The sequence below is a fragment of the Oryza sativa genome, chromosome 12, assembly GCF_034140825.1.
Source record: "Oryza sativa Japonica Group chromosome 12, ASM3414082v1".
Classification (NCBI taxonomy): domain Eukaryota; kingdom Viridiplantae; phylum Streptophyta; class Magnoliopsida; order Poales; family Poaceae; genus Oryza; species Oryza sativa.
This window is the reverse complement of record NC_089046.1, coordinates 2,483,658-2,503,287: the sequence shown is the minus strand read 5'-3', so window position 1 is coordinate 2,503,287 and position 19,630 is coordinate 2,483,658. Positions and strand designations below refer to the sequence as shown.

Here is a 19,630-nt window from a genome sequence, read left to right as displayed (position 1 = left end):
ACATTAGAATTTTTTCACCCGTTGCAACGCACGGGCATTTTTGCTAGTAATATAGTAAGAGTAAAAATGAACGGTACAAGTAAGGAAAGAAACTACACAAGAAAAAACAAAGCTAAAGGATAAGCTCTGAGAACCTTTTGCTCCTGTTATACATCCAATCCAGGCTGAGTCTGAAAAACTAGCAGTAGTGGCGCCCATGCCTCCATCTGCTATTACTCCTGTGGTGGCCACTGCAAATAGAAGTCCGTCATGATCTTCACAATAGGTGTCTACGTATGTACCCCGTATTCTATACTGCTTTTCCAATTGTGTTGTAGCCATCTTATTTTCCATTTGTATCTTGGTCATCTCACCCGTAACGTCATTGTAAATTTCTTCATCAAGTTCAACGTCCCTAGTTCACTGTATACAGCTGGTAGCTATAGGCACATTCTCATGGAAAATATATAATACAACATATGCAGTGGAAACCTGAAAACTACAGTTATATCGAAAAAAATATGTAGTGCAAACCACATATGTAGTAAAAACCTAGAAACTACCGTTGTATCGAAAAATGTACGTATAAGTTTCGTCCATATCACGATGAGTAAAAATTTTACTCCCAGGAAAATTTTACTCATAAGTAAAAAACCTACAAGTAAAATGTTTACTCGTGATAACATGGACCTTGGCGCTAAGATATAACGTTTCAGCGCCAACGTCGTTGACGCTAACCTCTAATCCGAGGTGCCGTGAGTTCGCTGAGTCATCATAGCTCAGTGGCAAATAACTTGGCGCTGAGGTCCAAACAATTTAAATTAATGCGGAGGCATTTCTAACAAAGTCCTACTAATAGCACAATGGTAATAGAGTTCTACATTAACCGTAAGGAGCAGGGTTCGATTTCCGTCACATCTTTTTTTTTCTTTTTAGTTTTCCCTTTTTCTTCTCTCTCTCACTCTTTTTTTACTGAACTCTCTCACTCTTTATTAATGTACGTTTTTTCTTTTTTTTTCTCTCTCACTCTTTATTAATATGTTTTTTTTCTCTCGTTTTTTTCTATCTTTATTTATTTTTTTCTTTTTTTCCTCGTAATACTATCTTCAAAATATATGTTTAATATGCAACTTTTTTTGAATTTGAAAAAAGTATTGAAGTGGTATATTATATGGCAAATGGGAAATTAAACTGAAATTTCAAATAAAATTGAAAATAAAAAAAATTATAGAATTTTGAAAGGAGCATATACTTCTTTCATATTGGTACTCAAAATCAAATTCAAAATAAAACATTTTGTAAACAATAAGATGCAAACAATAAGAGTGAGTAGCCAAGAGAACAAAACTTATTTTTGTAAAATATATCCTATCTTACTATAAAATTATCCCCCACTAACTCCTTAAGCTTAACATACAAAGATGCCATATCATCATCCACTAATTAACAAGATACTACATCATCATCCACTAATTAACAAGATGCCACATCATCATCCACTAACAATCGTCACATTTAAACATCATGCAAACATGCTATATCTTTATAGTTTTTATAATTTAAGAGCTTTTCAAATACAAACATGTTAAATTATCATCCAACATAATTCACATAATGTTTCAATGTATATCTTTATTATGTTTTATGATATCCTATATATATAGTTCATCCTCACTTAGTTAGTGCTTAAATGATTAATCTACGGTCCAAATTATCTTTCTCCTTTTTTCCTCTAATTAAGTCGTATCACATCAATTGTTTATAGCCTTCAGATGATTAATCTACGGTCCAAACTATCTCCCTACTTTTCTTCTTCCATAAAGTCATACCACCTTACTTTTTACGTTTGAATCACCATTCTACAATTTAAGTCTAAATTGTCATAAACCACATTAATTTACTTAATCTGATATTATCTAACTATCTTACACGTTATTTTTTTATCATACTAAATTTCCGCAGCAATGCGCGGGATTTCACCTAGTTAATTCTAAAAGAATGCTAGGAGGAAGAGAAAAGGATAAAAACCCAAAAATACAAAAGAAAACAGGATTCTACAATTTAAGTTTAAATTATCATAAACCACATTAATTTACTTAATCTGATGTTATCTAGTTATTTTACACGTTTATTTTTTTTATCATACTAAATTTCTACAGCAATACGAGGGGTTTCACCTAGTTAATTCTAAAAGAATGCTAGGAGGAAGAGAAAAGGATAAAAACCCAAAAATACAAAAGAAAACTTTAGAATGCTAGGAGGAAGAGAAAAGGTTTTTTTCACCTAGTTAATTCTAAAAGAATGCTAGGAGGAAGAGAAAAGGATAAAAACCCAAAAATACAAAAGAAAATAGGAGAGGAGGGATACCAAGATTCAAACATAGTACCTTAGGGCTCACAGCCAAAGCCATCAACCACAAGGCTATCACAGATTTGCTTATATATGTTACTTGCGAGACTGACTGACCTATGATAACTCAACAAATTCAGCGCTAATGATGTTTAGTGGTTGGTTAGTGGTTAGCGCCAATGATGTTGGCGCTAAGACATTATAGCTCAATGCCATGTACTTTGTCTCTGAGTTTACGGTCTATTTTTGGTTGAATTTTTTTCATGCTAGTTTTAAAATAAGTTTTTAAAAATGATCAATTTGTTGAAAAAACGGCCGATCACCGGCCGCTAGCTTTGCAATACTGCATTGTTTGGGCTCTGAACTCGAAAACCGCGGCAGCCGGCAGGATGAGGAGAGAGATCGAACAAACAAATTAAACGTGCAGAATTCTGGCGCCAACTGGTTTCGATCGATCAAATCATCTATAGCTAGCGTATTCAAGGCGCAGACAACGTACTACGTATAGTACGTTACGTTACAGGCGGCGCTGGATCGATGCAGTTTTCTCGATCTGATGCAGTGATGCTTACCCAAGCGCGTACGTATATTTTGTCAGGTATAGTTTTTTCTTTCTTTCTTTCTTTTGTTTTTAGCTCAGCTGTACAAGTCGAATTTGTTGTTTTGTTTGGGTACGAATATGTATATATACGTGCACTGTATATTGTATTCATACGAGAGGTATTAGGTTAATTGTGTTTTATACATGCAAAGTTTATAGGAGACAAATAGCTAGCTGTACAGTAAATTAAATCAGAAACTTCCTCCCTTTCTTAGATACTCCCTCGGTTCCACAATGTAAACCTATCCATTTGTCGGGTGATTTCTAGCTAACAAACAATCACCCTGATTTTTTATACCCTTAGATTTACATCTAGCGGACAACAAAAGTAAATAACAAATATATATTTAATTACAGACTTTTATCAAAAGTGCAGTGCACTTACATATCATATCAACTGAATTTGCAAATGTAATTTTAGTTATATATGACTGTAATTTTATATTTTTAAGAAAATAATAAATACATATTTACTTACAGATTATCTTTTATCAAAATTACAGTGCACTTATATGTCATATCAACTGAATTTATAAATGTAACTTTAGTTTTATGTATATATATATATATATATATATAATGTAATTTTATATTACAATGTAAATATCGCTTTATATATACAGCCAAATTCTCCTCCATGCTCAATTGGCCAAGCACTGCACATGGTAAACATCCGATCGTGAGATTGAATCCTACCACCCCGAGGTTTGGTGGTAAGCTGCCTTAGTTTTTTGGATGTTGTTAGCACGAATCTCACCATAAATTGGAGGGTTGAAAAAATGAGTGATTTCCAACGGAAAATCTGTCGACAAAGATTTAGCAAAATCGAAATGTTTTGATATTTTCATCTCTCATTTAGATTAAATTTGGACACATGTATGAATCCATACATTTGGTCAAAAAATAGTAAAACGATGTTGCGGTATCCTCTAGCAAATTATCAATTGCTAATTTTTAAGGTGTACTTGGGCTGTATCACACATTTTTACGGTGTCCATGAGCAAATGTCATAAACTTTGAATATCATGTAGTAAATTTTGCAAAAAAAAAAAAGACTTCCACGGAATCCATGTGTACCAAATGAGACATGTTATTATTCTAAAATCAGCTAAGTAATTTTTATATATGGCTCAAACTAATATAACAATTGCAAGCTATGTTTTTTTCTAATAGAATGACCGTACAAGGTAGATGCAACATGGCACCAAACTATGTCCTCCCATTAACCATGTTTTGAAAGACGTAATCATGTATTCATGTTGACTATTTAGTCATGCATAGTGTTAACATATTAATTTGTACTAGCACTCTAGCAGGTACTAGAATATTTATATATGGACTGTTGTTGAAACCAAGTTGGTCCATGACACTCGCGGCCATTCAACTTGCAATGCCTAAATATACAGTTTTTTTTTTTTAGTTTCACATCAAGATACAACCAACTAATAATAAGTATATGCAAAATGAATTCGCTGCGTCACTTAGTTCTAGTAGCTAGCGTACGTACTGCACAGAGATCGAGCAAACTGCACATTGTATTGCAATACTTATGTCTGAATTTGTGGTGGTTTTGCTGGTGAAATGGTGATGATGTAAGCAATCACGCAAGCAGTGGCAGTAGCAAATTACGAGTACGTAATAAAACCATTATCAGTTTCCAAGCTGCCAGTAGCTTGCTAGCTAGCCCATTGTTTGGAAGCCTCCAATACCAGCGGAAAGTGACAATTGGTAGTGGTAATTATCGTTTTCCATTTTCCATATACGCACGGAGCATATGAGAATAATAAAAAAACACGAATATTAGGGAAAAACTAATATCAAATAATTAGAACGGGTGAGGCTTCAAATCTAGATCGTATAGTCCATCACCTTATGAAGTTATCTACATGAGAATAATACATGCATGCATGTGCTCACATGCATGATATGCTCGGCGATCGGATCTTGATCGAGCAATTAAATCATACACTAATCTGCTCAATTAATCACATGCACGATATCCATGGTGATTGATAATTAATCACGTTACGAATCTGTGTCTGTATTTGTTGGAACAATCAAATCAGACACGAACCGATCAATTTCATTTTGTTTTTCAAAAAGGATGATCAGTAGTTATTGAGATTATAGATGAAAATACTATCTCTATCCACAAATATAATAAGTATATTCAAACAATATTAAGTTAAATATTTTTAACATTAATTACCAATAGAAATATTTTTTAAAAAGATTAACGAATGTTGTTACAAGATTTATCGTGAAACACGTATGTAGTATCCGGTGATCAAAATAGCGCACATTAAAGACCATATTGATGTTTTAAAGTGCTTATTATATTTATGGACTGCGCGAATGCAGTTTCAACAACCAATAAATAATACGTGTCAGTTGAACATATCTTTTATAGTGAGTACTCATTTGACTCATCATTTACATATATACTCATTTCGTCGTAAAATATAAGAGATTTTGGGTAGATAAGATATATCCTACGAATCTTGAACAGGTTCACTTCCAAATTCATGAAAATAAGGATATATGTTATATTTATCTAAAATCGTTTATATTTTAAGACGAAAAAATTAAGCTGTATGTATGTAAGAGTATTCCGATAATTCTATATACCTGTGTTTTTAATTGAAGGTAAAAGAAAAATCAGTGTACGCATACTTACGGCACGGGCTCCGCTGACTGCTGTTCTATCACACGATCGAGTCACTCTCGAGCCTCGACTTACACACACACTAGTCAAATGCATGCATGCATGGCAGTCAAATTAAGCGACTCAAATGCATGGCAGCCAAAGCGCCGGTGATCTAGCTATGCAAGCACCCCCAAAGAAAAGGTCACCAATTCAGCACCCAATTAACACCTCCCTGTCTTCAATTCAGTGTACAAAATTCAAAGTGTAATTAATTATTACTACTACTTGCTGGAGTAGTAGCTACTAGATGAAGCCATCATTTCGGTGAATATAGTAACTGAATATCGCTGCTATTAGTCTATTTCTTTTTAATTGCACCGCAGACGCACACGCATACACTATTTCACACACAATATTACACTCACACGCCTCCGTGAATGTGTCCCCCTAACATATGCTTTAAGGGACGGAATCACGGAAACTAGTACTAGATCCATGTTCTTACTAAAATTCTATTGAAAACACACCTACGTGTGTGTAATATTGGTAGACACCAGGATTTAAACCCTGATAGGTGAAGTCATATATTCACAACCGTTAGTCACTTTATTTATATTAGTTGATGCCTTTTGGATTATGTATATAGTACACACCGAGTGTATTTTTAGTATAATAGTTTATCACATAAAGGGTGTATTTTTAAAGGTGAGTCCACTAGAACTCTTTAATATTATTTTATCTTTATTCTCATTTTAACCATCCAACCAATACTAATCCCTCCTCCTTGGTTCTCTCTCTCTTTTTCTCTCCATGTTAATAAAAGACAGCAGTCTTTTTACTAGGGATACAAGCGGTGTGGGCAAGAGGATTTTTTTTAGCCCGCTTATCTCATTTCTAGTTTATTTTTTCTTCTAAATTTTATACTACCATGTGAGAAATAAACTAGCAAGTGGGTTTTTATGTGGATAGCGGGACTACCCACTTGCATCCCTACTTTTAACCCTCCTTCTTAATCTCTCTGACTAGCTAAGATAACATTCTTTTTGGGGACAGAACAAATATATGCAATTGAATTATTTGGAATGGGAACTATAGGCTAAATTCTTGCTGTTTTTCCCAAATCTTATTCCCTTCTCATGTGGTGGAATTGAGTTACTTTATACTACAAATCTTATTGTTGCTTCCTTTTTAGCCATGCTAAATAATTACTCCCTTCGTTTCGAAATGTTTGACGCCGTTGACTTTTTAGCACATGTTTGACCATTCGTCTTATTCAAAAAATTTAAGTAATTATTAATTCTTTTCCTATCGTTTGATTCATTGTTAAATATATTTTTATGTAGGCATATAATTTTATATATTTCACAAAAGTTTTTGAATAAGACGAACGGTCAAACATGTGCTAAAAAGTTAACGGTGTCAAATATTTCGAAACGGAGGGAGTATATCCCACAATTGGTGGACAATTTCTTATGTACCCGGCCTCTCTCTCTCAAAAAAAAGAGAGATTAATTTCTTTCCAGAAGTGGCTATCTATTTTTGGCATCTTTTCCTAATATAAATGTTCTTGCTTAAAATATTCACAAAGTCTCTAAACACAAGCTAGCTCAGTAGCTCACTCTTATGTTGATCTCACACCAATGAACCAAAAATCTTTAGATATGAATGAGATATCACACATCAACGATATTTTCAATATCGCAAGTACACTAAATTTAGCTATCCACACACAAAAAAAATTATGTTACCATGGCCCACCTGTCATACAGGTGGTCAACATGAGCTGGGGGCAATGAGCAGGTGTACACGTGACGAAAATACAATGCCAGTGCTGCGTGGAAGAATTAGTAATTGTTTAATATTTAGCGCACGTGTCCCATGTGCGTCTTCCTCCTCCATACGCGTGTATATAAGCCATGGCCTCCTTGACTCCCCCCTCCCACACAACACAAGCTCCACATTTTCCTCCTCTCTTCTTCTTCTTCCTCCGATCGACGATTCGCTCTCTCGCTCTCGCTCGATTTCCGTTTCTTTGATTATTGTTGTCGAGTGTAACTGATCCGCCATGGAGGTGGAGTTGCCATGGGGCGCGCGGTGCGCGGCGGCGGCGTTCTTCGTGTCCTCGCTGTGCGTGGCGGCGCTCGGCGTCGTGCTCCTGCTCCTCAGGCGGTGGCCGTGGTGCGGCTGCCATGTCTGCCGCGCCTACCTGGCCGGGTCGTGGAGGAGGGAGTTCGCCAACCTCGGCGACTGGTACGCCGACCTGCTCCGCCGCTCGCCGACGGGCACCGTCCACGTCCACGTCCTCGGCTGCACCGTCACGGCGAACCCGGCGAACGTGGAGTACATGCTCAAGACGCGCTTCGACAACTTCCCCAAGGGGAGGCCGTTCGCCGCGCTCCTCGGCGACCTCCTCGGCGACGGCATCTTCAACGTCGACGGCGACGCGTGGCGCCACCAGCGGAAGATGGCCAGCCTCGAGCTGGGGAGCGTCGCCGTGAGATCCTACGCGTACAAGATCGTCGCCCAGGAGGTGGAGGCCCGCCTCATGCCGGTGCTCGCCAACGCCGCCGACAGCGGCGCCGTGGTCGACCTGCAGGACGTGTTCCGCCGCTTCGCCTTCGACACCATCTGCAAGATCTCCTTCGGCCTCGACCCGGGCTGCCTCGACCGGGAGATGCCCGTGTCGGAGCTCGCCGACGCGTTCGACGCCGCGTCGCGGCTGTCCGCCATGCGTGGCGCGGCGGCGTCGCCGTTGCTGTGGAAGATGAAGCGGTTTCTCAACGTCGGGTCGGAGAGGGAGCTCAAGAAGGCCATCAAGCTCATCGACGGGCTCGCGGCGGCGATGATCCGGGAGCGCCGGAAGCTTGGCGTCGCGAACAGCCACGACCTCCTGTCCCGGTTCATGGCCTCCTCCGGCGACGACGCGCGCGGCGCCGCCGACGACAAGTTCCTCCGCGACATCGTCGTCAGCTTCCTCCTCGCCGGCCGGGACACGGTGTCCTCCGCGCTCACCACTCTGTTCATGATCCTGTCCAAGAACCCCGACGTGGCGGCCGCCATGCGCGCGGAGGCCGGCGCCGCCGCCGGCGAGAGCGCCGCCGTCAGCTACGAGCACCTGAAGCGGCTGAACTACACCCACGCCGTGCTGTACGAGAACATGCGGCTGTTCCCGCCGGTGCAGTTCGACTCCAAGTTCTGCGCCGCCGCCGACGTGCTCCCCGACGGCACCTACGTCGACGGCGGCGCGCGCGTCATGTACCACCCCTACGCCATGGGCCGCATGCCGCGCATCTGGGGCGCCGACTGCGACGCGTTCCGGCCGGAGCGGTGGCTCACCGGCGCCGGCGGCGCGTTCGTGCCGGAGAGCCTCTTCAAGTACCCGGTGTTCCAGGCCGGCCTCCGCGTGTGCCTCGGCAAGGAGCTCGCCATCACCGAGATGAAGGCGGTCAGCGTCGCCGTCGTGAGGGCATTCGACGTCGAGGTCGTCGGCGAGAATGGCCGGTGCGGCGGCGGCGCCGCCGCCGCGCCAAGATTCGTGCCGGGGCTCACCGCGTCCATCAGCGGTGGGCTCCCAGTGAAGATCAGACGCGTTTAGACTTGCACACAGCATAGTAGACAGACTTCTTTTTCATTCACTGTATCAACAAATTGGATAAGAAATTAAATAGGCATGTACATAGAACAAAAAAGGGAGAAATCAATATACCAAATTTTTCATCTATTTTATGTTCACTATGTTTCACTTTTCTATGAATTTTCTGCAATTTGATGTTGATAGAACTTGAAATCACAAATTTGTCAGTCTTGTTACTATGAGCTCAAGTGCTAGTCAGTCTACTACAGTGTTCACAAGTTAGCCCATTGGTATCTTCTGAAAGATAATCTATCAGGTTTTGCTATATGGAAATGGGCTGGTTGGCCTTGTCGCTGTTCCAGAAATTGAGCAGATTCAATCATATATTTCATTTGGCAGGTTTCTTTACTTTTACTTCTTCTGAAGCCAAACCGGCCAGCTGCTAGGAAATTCTCCTGAAAATCCACCTTTATTTTTAAGCACAGTGAACTAACACTCCCTCCGTCCTATTCTAAGTGCAGTTTGAGCTTCTGTGTTCAACGTTTGATCGTCCATCTTATTTAATTTTTTTTATGATTACTATTTTTATTGTTATTAGATGATAAAACATAAAAGTACTTTATGCGCGATTTTTTTAATATTTTCATTTTTCTTAAAATAAGACGGATGTTTAAACGTTGGATATTGAAACCCACGACTATAATACTTAAAATGGAACGGAAAGAGTATGTTTATTGAATTGCCTGGTATATAACACATTCAACCCTAAATACATAAGGTTTGTCTTCGGTCAATTCCATTCCTTCGTAACACAGATTTTATTTTAGAGTTAAAAATTTGTCCCGCAAAAACTTTATTTTTGGAGCTATAGACAATCAACCTAATATGTATGTTTTTAATTAGAGCCTAGGAAATACTCCCTCCATCTATTTTTAATAGGCATATTTTTAAATATGACAAATTTACTTTTGATAGACATATTTCAATTCAACCACCTACCATCTTAATGACTTTCTTAGATTTAATGCATGAGTCTCTATTTTTCCGCACAAGATTAGCTACATGGGCATCGAGAAATGTATATATTAATGAAATCGCTTGTTTACAAGAAATGTAAATATTAATGAATCGCTTGTTTAGTTATTCTTGATCATTGTGCCAAGATAAAATATGACTATCAAAAATAGATGGAGGGAGTACAACCAAAGATATTAATGAAGGGCACTATAGTTATGTCTCCACACTAATTTGTGTAAGAATGACTAGAAGTAAAGTTTTTTTTTGGATGGTGAGAATAAATTTCAAACAGTTCTGAAAAAAGAACATGTAATAAATGTGCATACTTATGCAATCACCTGGAAGCAACCTCAAAACTGGGCCCTGTTTAGAAGATTAGCCAGGGCTAATTTTGAGAGCTAATGTTTAGTCATAAATTGGTAGACTAAACATTAGCCTAGGGTGGTATGTTTATATCCATGGGCTACAAGGCTAATAGGTGGAGAGAGAGAGTAGAAAGAGGGAGAGAGAGAGAGCTGTCTTTTGATGGTCCCCACACAAAATTAGTCCCATTAGCACCTCTTGGAGGGGCTAATGTTTTGAGGGGGGCTAATTCACTTTAGCCTCAAATTAGCCCACCTGTTTGGATCCTTGAGGGCTAATTCAGGGCTAAAAGGTGAGGCTAATAATTAGCCCATGTAACCAAACAAGGCCCTGGTATACTTGACTTAAAACACTTGGGCTGGCATTGTTTATTAATCCACACATTTTTACATATACTCTTTTCGTCTCAAAAAAATGTAGCATTTTTAGAGTTAGACTTGGGCACATGTATTAAGAAAAGTTGAAATGAATAGGAAATATTGCTACTACCCTCATAAAAGACTACAGTTTTAGATAAGAATTTGTCTAAAAAAAGTACTTTAAGATTATGGTTCATTATATCTCTTTAAGTACTTCGTTGTAGCTATCTACTATTAAACAATAATACTCCCTTCTTCTTCTTCTTCTTGTTTTCTTTCCGCACTAATAAATTGCACAGTATAGTCTTTTAGGATGTAGAGAGTATATTTTAGAATAAATTTTGAATGCTAAAATTTTGATTTCGGGATACGGTAGTACTTCACTTGATATACTCCCTGTTAGCTTGGTTATCTGTGTCATTGACTTACCTCTAGCCTGAATACTTTCTTCATGGAAATTGGCCAAGATCCATTGCTACTGTGGTCCATAATTAGCTAGGGATTTAATCTACAGCTGGACATTTAACAACAAATTTTGTACTCCACTCTCTGTGCTATGTTGAATGCTCAATCTAGAATACATACAAATGACCAAGAGTGTCAGTTTCAGACCGTTCTGATGAGTGGTCAAACGGTTACTCTGCAATATTTTTTGTCACCAAAACTAGCGTAGGAATCTACTGCACGTTCACTAATAGCAGCATGATTGTGCTCATGGTTGCAGATAAGGCTACGGTGAAAACGACCGATTCCTGTATTTGTCTCCATCTCTGAATAGATGCAATGCCGGACGGTGCTTATCAGATTAGTAGATTACGGTAAATTATGCTCTGAAGTTGCGATGTGAAAGTGAAATTGTAACTTTACCACCGCTTTCTCCTTCCCCAGTCATAAGATAAAAGAACAATTCTGTTACGGAGCCTAATGGATAACAAAGAAATTACCTTGAACGTGGTGAAAAGATGATTCCAAAGATAATATATGCCATGCATTCCCATTTCCCCTCTTATCCAGCGTCATTAGCCGTTGTCATTTTCTCCTACCCTTTTATTACGAGAAAATTCCACTGAATTGTATACCAATTTCCAAAGAGTATTATCAAGTTCATCTATCACTAATTCATACATGAAATAGTTTTTTTTTACATACATGATATATTTTAGAGATAAATTTTACTGACAGCCGCTTGAAAAGTGGCCGAGTTGTTAATATTCTGATAGCTTGTCCTTGTCAGCTGCGTCACTTGATCACAACTCATCACCTGCTTAAACCTGATGTCTCCTTCACTATTATATTACTCGCTTCCGACATAATGAGTCACTGATGGGATTATTGAAACACGATGTGGGCAAACATAACGTCAATATTTAACACTAATTCTGATCCTAGTTGATACACTGCCCACAACGTGATCCATCCCGATGCTGCCAGCACGCCAAGAATCAGACAGGAAACTTGTGGCCACAGTGTAGAGCCAAAGTCCATAATACAGATATGGATAAGAAATCAACCAGTTGTTGTTCCAGATCATGTCCAAAGAAAAGAGCACACTCTGAAGCATGGCAATATGGCATGTGTGTTCCTGATAAAGAACAGGCCAGTTGATGATCACTTGCTCTTTGCTCAAGCTTGTCTCCATTTTTTGTCCAGGCATATCAAGAGAAAGAAAAGACGTTATCACATCTTCTAGAGAGAGATGGCAGTGGAGCATCTGCAAAGGCTAGTTGTTCACAACTTCTTCAGGCACGGGAACACTTTTTTTTCGCAATTCAAACGATGGTTAGAAAGTTGAAAGGATGGCAATGATTTGTTCTACACTTTCCAACCGTTGTCCATTACTGCAAATATCACTCTCAAATGAGTCCAATTCATCGTACTGGGACAGAGAGATAAGTCTGCTATTATTTTCAGATACGGTGGAATAACTGTATTTGTTTTCGTCTCTCGGTCAGATGTTATGCCACCTGAATGTGGCTTGAACTGTTCTCATACCATGATTTTACTGTCTCTTTCTCGTTTCCCGGTTGAATTAATCACTAACCAAAAGAGTTTAGATACTGAAGCATCAAACAAACTGGTGGTTTTCCGGAAGACGTCCAAAGAAAATGACCTCTGTCAATTCACTTAGCAGCATGGCATGTGTTCTTGCTAATGAGCTGCTGGTCAGTTGCCTGAAAAGTCTTTTGCTTGCTGTGCCCAATATGTTCACAACTCTCGTGACTAGTTCTAAACTGTGACTAGTCTTCACTCTTCAGAAACAAACAAGAAAAAAGACTGTGACTAGAAGTTTCTTTACCTGAGAATACATGTGCACTTGAGGAATCAAGTGGCCTGAATGCAAAGTAAAAGGAGGCACTAACCTGGCCTTAATTTCTAGCTGCTCTGTGCCGTCCAAAATGAGCACGCAGGCCTCACTTTCTTCTCATGCCATCTACTACAGCATAGAGATTGTGCATGCTGACTGTGCCATCATGTAATTATCAACTACTAGTAGCTAAGCTAGTGTGGATTATGCTAATTAAGGCGAAATAGCTCTGAACATATAGGGGGAAGCTTTGCTAGCTGGAGATGAAGCTGCAGAGATTCGTTTCAGTATATCATTGTATAGAAACTGGATTGTATCATGCAATATATGATTGATCTGTAGTATCATGGTATAGATCAATCTATATATGGAGATTTGATCGCCTTGCTTAATTTGGCATCTGGAGTGATATGGTACTCTACCAACAAAATCATTGGCTGATCTGTTCTTGGGGTGTGTTGATATTGTGCTAATTAACTAATTAAGCCCATAAGAACATATACAATTACTGGTGTATTCCTGGATGAGACGCAATTGACCGATCGACCATCACTCTGTGAATTAGTCATATTATAGGTATCTAATCTACCCCAGCTATAGCATTCAGTCAACAATCTTAGGTCAATATATCAATATCTATTGCATGATGAACACTCAACTCGAGTTTTCAGTTAATTAATTATCATTATCGATCGTCTGTACCTACCTCGATCCATGGCATATTGGCACATGGGAGGCAGAGACATTTTTTTTTTCTAAAGAGAAACTGAATAATAATGTAATGCAGTGGAAATTAAGCGAAGTCTGAATAGGATATCCAGAAAAAAAAATCAGTAGCATGGAATCTGTAACCTGGGGCACTGTAACCTGCAACAACCACACGTGGCATTTAAACAATGAATTGAATCAAGGAAATCAATCAAAAATGCACAAGGATGGCATAGTGGTAGCTTTCTGCCTTTCAGGACGATGAAGTAGTTGAGTTTTATTTGGAATGAAGTTTAGCATTCAGGAAAGAATATCCTTCTCCCTTGCACATATGCAAACACGTGTTGTCCACATTGCAAAATTTGCAACTACTACATAAAAATGAAAAAGAGGAAAACAACAGAAAAGACAGACACCATAGTCATTCTTCTTCCTGTTACTAATTTGTCGGAGGATTAGTAGAAATCATTTCTTGGTGGGAGTACATGGCAGCAGATTATGCAGATATATATATGGTCAAATAGGATGAGGTGTGGATGCAAGGTATATACTTCCCCCAACGGATTAACGTACGGCGGAGTTGGTGTGGTTTTGGGTTTTAATTAATTAGCTGGCTGGGTGACGCGGCACAGCTTAATTTGATAGCGATATGAGTGACCCACAAGAAGAAGGCGGCGGCGGCATGGCCGCATGGGCATCCATCCTTTTGCCGGCGGACGGCGGCCGGCCGGCGCCGCCCGCGGAAGCCGGAGATGCGCATGCTAACTACTCCCTCCGTTTCTAAATATTTGACGCCGTTGACTTTTTTAAATATGTTTGACCGTTCGTCTTATTCAAAAAATTTAAGTAATTATTAATTCTTTTCCTATCATTTGATTCATTGTTAAATATACTTATATGTATACATATAGTTTTACATATTTCATAAAAGTTTTTGAATAAGACGAACGGTCAAACATATGCTAAAAAGTCAACGGTGTGAAATATTTAGAAACGGAGGTAGTAGGTAGCTAGGTAGGACCAAGACATGCGACGGTGTGACTTTTGTGTACATGTTTTGAACAATAACACGGTCATCTTATATAGAACTTTCACTAATATTTTGAAAATGTTCTAGAGCCAATCTAACCATATCATTTTTTGATTAATTAAAACTTGAATCAAAATATTTAAAGAGTGTTAGCTGCACGTATTTTAAAACATTTATTATTTCTTGAGATAGTATATAATACATTCGTTCTTTTGTGCGCGAACACGCAAAAGATTACACATCAATATATTAGAAGAAACGCGCAAAAGATTATAAAGATCATGTGTGTGTGAGGGAGCTGATCATTTTCACGGCGGAGGTAAAGTGGTACAGTCACATGTACATACACTCATTGGACCATATGTGCATATCTCACACATACTGCACGTAAAATACGTATGGTGCATATGCCAACGTGAAATAGCATCAACGGTACAGGTAGCCACCAGCTACACGTAATAATTCCCAATCAATTAAACGAGACGAGTCATTAGCAAGCATCAACATTCAACGGTACTCCCAAAAAAAAAAAAAAAAACGGTACTACCATCATATCGACCTCCCAGCCGTCTATGTATGCGTGTACGTATGCACGATCGTACGAGATTTTCTACTATACATCCTTGCGTCAGCGTCAACAAAGACGGGCGTATACGTTGCATCATCTATCTATCTATATTGTGCCACGAGGAAATTGGCAATAGATCGGGCCATGAAATGGGCCCAATGACAGACTTAGTAAGGCCGTGCGTTACCTCGCAATGTGGCCTGGTTAGGCCTTGTTCGGATAAACCGAAATTCCGGCCCATCTACTACTAAAGTTGAAGCCCACAAAAATGACCGGGCCGAAATTGAGGCCCATAAAAACGAGACCTAGTTGAAGGCCGAAGCCCACAGACGCTTCCATCCTTCCAACGAATCCACGCCGTCCATTCGCCATCGCCGTCGGGTATATAAACCCTCCCTCCGCGGCATTCCACCCTCTCACCCACCCCCAAACCCTAGCTCCCCCCGCGCCGCCGCCGCCGCCGCCGCCATGAAGCGCAACCCACGCGTGACGAGCTCCCGGCGGAAGTGCCGGAAGGCGCACTTCACGGCGCCGTCCTCCGTCCGCCGCGTCCTCATGTCCGCCGCCCTCTCCACCGAGCTCCGCCACAAGTACAACGTCCGCTCCATCCCCATCCGCAAGGACGACGAGGTGCAGGTGGTGAGGGGGAGCTACAAGGGCCGCGAGGGGAAGGTGGTGCAGGTCTACCGCCGCCGGTGGGTGATCCACGTCGAGCGCATCACGAGGGAGAAGGTGAACGGGTCCACCGTCAACGTCGGGATCCACCCCTCCAAGGTGGTCGTCACCAAGCTCAAGCTCGACAAGGACCGCAAGGCCATCCTCGACCGCAAGGCGAGCGGCCGCGCCGCCGACAAGGCCAAGGGCAAGTTCACCGCCGAGGACGTGGCCGCCGCCGGCGCCTCGCTCCAGGAGATCGATTAGGAGCTGGTTTTGTACCACCTTGTCAGTTGTCACTCCTTCCTCTGTTACAAGTTTATGCTACTTGCTTGAAAGAATTATTATCATAATCTATCTTTTCTAAGAGTTTTGGAACTGATATTTGTCTTCCATTTTGATAGATTAAAAACTCATTATGTGTTAATTGATCATGGTTTAGACGTTTACTGCTATATTTGTCTGTAATTGAAACTGCAATTAGGCAGCTGCAATGGAAACATGGAATTCGTCAGGGAGATAGTAGATTCATTCATCTTTCGAAGAGTGTCAGTAACTAATAGTAGGATAGTAGTATCATTTAGCCATCATTTTGGTTATAGCTAGAAATATTATCGTTAATATTAATCTTGGGTTTGTGGATGCATTGTTACATAATTTAGGGGTGATCTGCTCAAGTGCTGATACAATTAGTCATTTGTATCTGATTGTGCACAAGAGGTTTTGGTCGTGTGTTGTGCAACTTCAGGGAGTGATTTGCTCGAGTGCTGATACGAGATTATGCAAAAGAAGCAGCATTAGATCAGTTGATATGTTGGCTGTCCTGCATACCGACATACAGTGTTGTTGCTGCTAAGTTTTGGTTTGGTTCCAGCCAGGGTTTACCAAATTGTTTGGAGTGAGGGTAGTGCCACCCTATACATCATGGTTTCAAAAACTGAAAAGGTTTACCGAACGTGGTAACCGTGATAGTTGCACACTTGCATGGTTTTGTAAACCTTCCAGCTCCTTGTTAGGTTAATCCCAAGAGATTGATACCTTTAATAGACGTGGAATTAATCCTCTTGTGAGTTGGATTAACCAAAAGGCCTTAATCGTATATCACCTGGCTGAGATTGATGTTGGCAATAGGTGTGCCTGAAGCATATATTACCTGGCGTAATCGTATATCACCTGGCTGAGATTGATGCTGGCAATAGGTGTGCCTTAAAGTACCGGTTATTTTTTCATTGTGCGGAGATGGGAAAATGCCTATAGGTATCGGTTCTAAATGAACCGGCACCTATAAGACCGATCTCTATGATGGTTTTTATAGCAGAGGTTCCTATAAGACCGATCTCTATGATGGTTTTTATAGCAGAGGTTCATGTCGGCATGCCTCGATGTATATTTAGGTCATGTTTGATAACCTCGAGATTGTCAGAAATAATTGGTGAGTGAAAAAATTGGATTTCTCACCTTATTTTGGCATCTAATTTAAATTTTAGATTTTATAACTACGAATTCTGAAGATTCTGAGTAGAAATTTGGTCTATTGATAACGGGCCCGTAAGGGCTTCATTTTGGTCCAAACCCTGGTACAGGCCCTGTTTAGTTCACGCTAAACTTTCTCTAAACCCTCAACTTTTCATCACATCGCATTCAAATCTTTCCTACTAGGTCCGGTTTAGTTCATACTAAACTTCCTCTAAACTCTCAACTTTCCATCACATCACATTTAAAATTTTACTACTTACATAAACTCTTAATTTTTTTTCTAAACTATCAACTTTCCCCAAACTTCTCAAATTCAGGAGCTAAACACAGCCTCACATAAACTCAACTTTTTTTCCAAACTACCAACTTTCCCCAAACTTTTTTCTAATTTCAGAAAATAAACACAACCATAATGGGCCTTGGCACTAGCTCATCCTGCCAGGCCTGGCCTACTACTACTAGGTAGTACTATACTTACATGAAGGTAGATTGGTACTACTCCGTCCCAAAAAAAAAGGCAAACTCTGTGTTTTTTAAAAAAAATTTATAATTCTTATTTTTATTGTTGTTAGATGATAAAATATGATTAATATTTTATGTGTGACTTGTCTTTTTAATTTTTTTCATAATTTTTAAATAAGACGGACGGTCAAACGTTGGGCATAGAAATCAGGGTTTGTCTTTTTTTTTGGGACGGAGGTAGTAGGTGGTAGCCACCTAGCCATACCTACCCTGCAGCACAAAACACTCATGGATGACAATTGGCAAACAAATCATCGATCATTTTGTATTTTTGTCGACAAAGATGCCTTTTTCTGAAAGGATGAAAGCAAAACATCATTTTCCGGAAATTCATTAAAAAAATACATCATGTGGCTAGCAAACGAGCAATATAGTCAATTAAGCAATATATATAAATTGTTCGAAGTGATGTAATGGTCCAACCAAATATGGATCGATAATGTGGGAGCCCTAATTAACGATCGTGTCAATCATTCTATATCATCCACAAGAAACAAAAGGCCACGTCGGTGTGCCTACCGGAGTACCGGACCAAATGAAAGATGCATGATTAGCTTGCAATGTATACACCGTGCACATCAATTAATAAATTTCAATAAAAAAATCTATACAAAATTGTATATTGTACATATACTTCCATACTTCCAATATTAATTAACTGTATCATCCTCAAATTCATTATATTTTAGCCAACAAAAGGATATAAATTGGTTAGAATTTTGTTTTCTTGCGCTCCATATATAAATGATTTTGAAGATGAGACTTTATACATAAATGTGATACTATTAAAAAAATTTTAGAATATTTGGTGAAGTTTGTTAGTTTATGTGTACGGTGTGGATACGAGAACGCTTGTATGCATAGATGTTACCTCCCCTATAGCTGCTTAAAATGAGTATAAATGGCATAGTAGCAATGACTATAGTTAATTATGCCGTTCCCAACATGCATGATTAATTCACTAAATGCCTTTTTTCTCTCCCACAGTTCACAATCTCAACAAATCTCCAACATCTTGAGCCGGCTTTGAAATGTGCATCTCGAACGGTTTTGTTTCGATTTCGTTAAAACTCATTTGAAATAATTAGCAATAATCAACGTCTCCATGCATGTAGCTCAAAATTCACTAAGAGTAGTACAGTCAACTATCAGCTCCAAATTATCTAGTTAATTTAATAGCCGATTCATTCAATAGTTACCTATAAACGTATACTCCCTCCGTCCCTAAAAAACGAATCTAGAACCGAATATGACATATTCTAGTACGATGAATCTAGACATATGTATGTATAGATTCGTAGTACTAGGATGTGTCACATCTGGTACTATATTGGTTTTTTATGAGACGGAGGGAGTACTGCACAATAATTAGTTGGTCCCACCTGTCATATACACATGCATCTTGAAGTCCATACTGCATTTGGCTATAAATATGTAGCCCACTGCTATTCCCTCTCCTATTTTATTTTCTCGAAATA

At 39.5% G+C, this 19,630-nt stretch overlaps 2 protein-coding genes across 2 annotated transcripts; both read left to right on the top strand.

Annotated features, from left to right (window-relative positions):
- The first annotated feature begins 7,517 nt into the window (after positions 1 to 7,517).
- LOC4351514 (cytochrome P450 94C1) lies at positions 7,518 to 9,363 on the top strand. The gene has a single exon (XM_015763113.3). It carries the CDS (start codon positions 7,642 to 7,644, stop codon positions 9,169 to 9,171), a length of 1,530 nt encoding a protein of 509 aa, XP_015618599.1. The 5' UTR covers positions 7,518 to 7,641; the 3' UTR covers positions 9,172 to 9,363.
- A 6,555-nt stretch (positions 9,364 to 15,918) lies between these two features.
- On the top strand, positions 15,919 to 16,672 carry LOC4351513 (large ribosomal subunit protein uL24z). The gene has a single exon (XM_015762737.3). It carries the CDS (start codon positions 15,969 to 15,971, stop codon positions 16,419 to 16,421), a length of 453 nt encoding a protein of 150 aa, XP_015618223.1. The 5' UTR covers positions 15,919 to 15,968; the 3' UTR covers positions 16,422 to 16,672.
- The last annotated feature ends 2,958 nt before the right edge of the window (positions 16,673 to 19,630 follow it).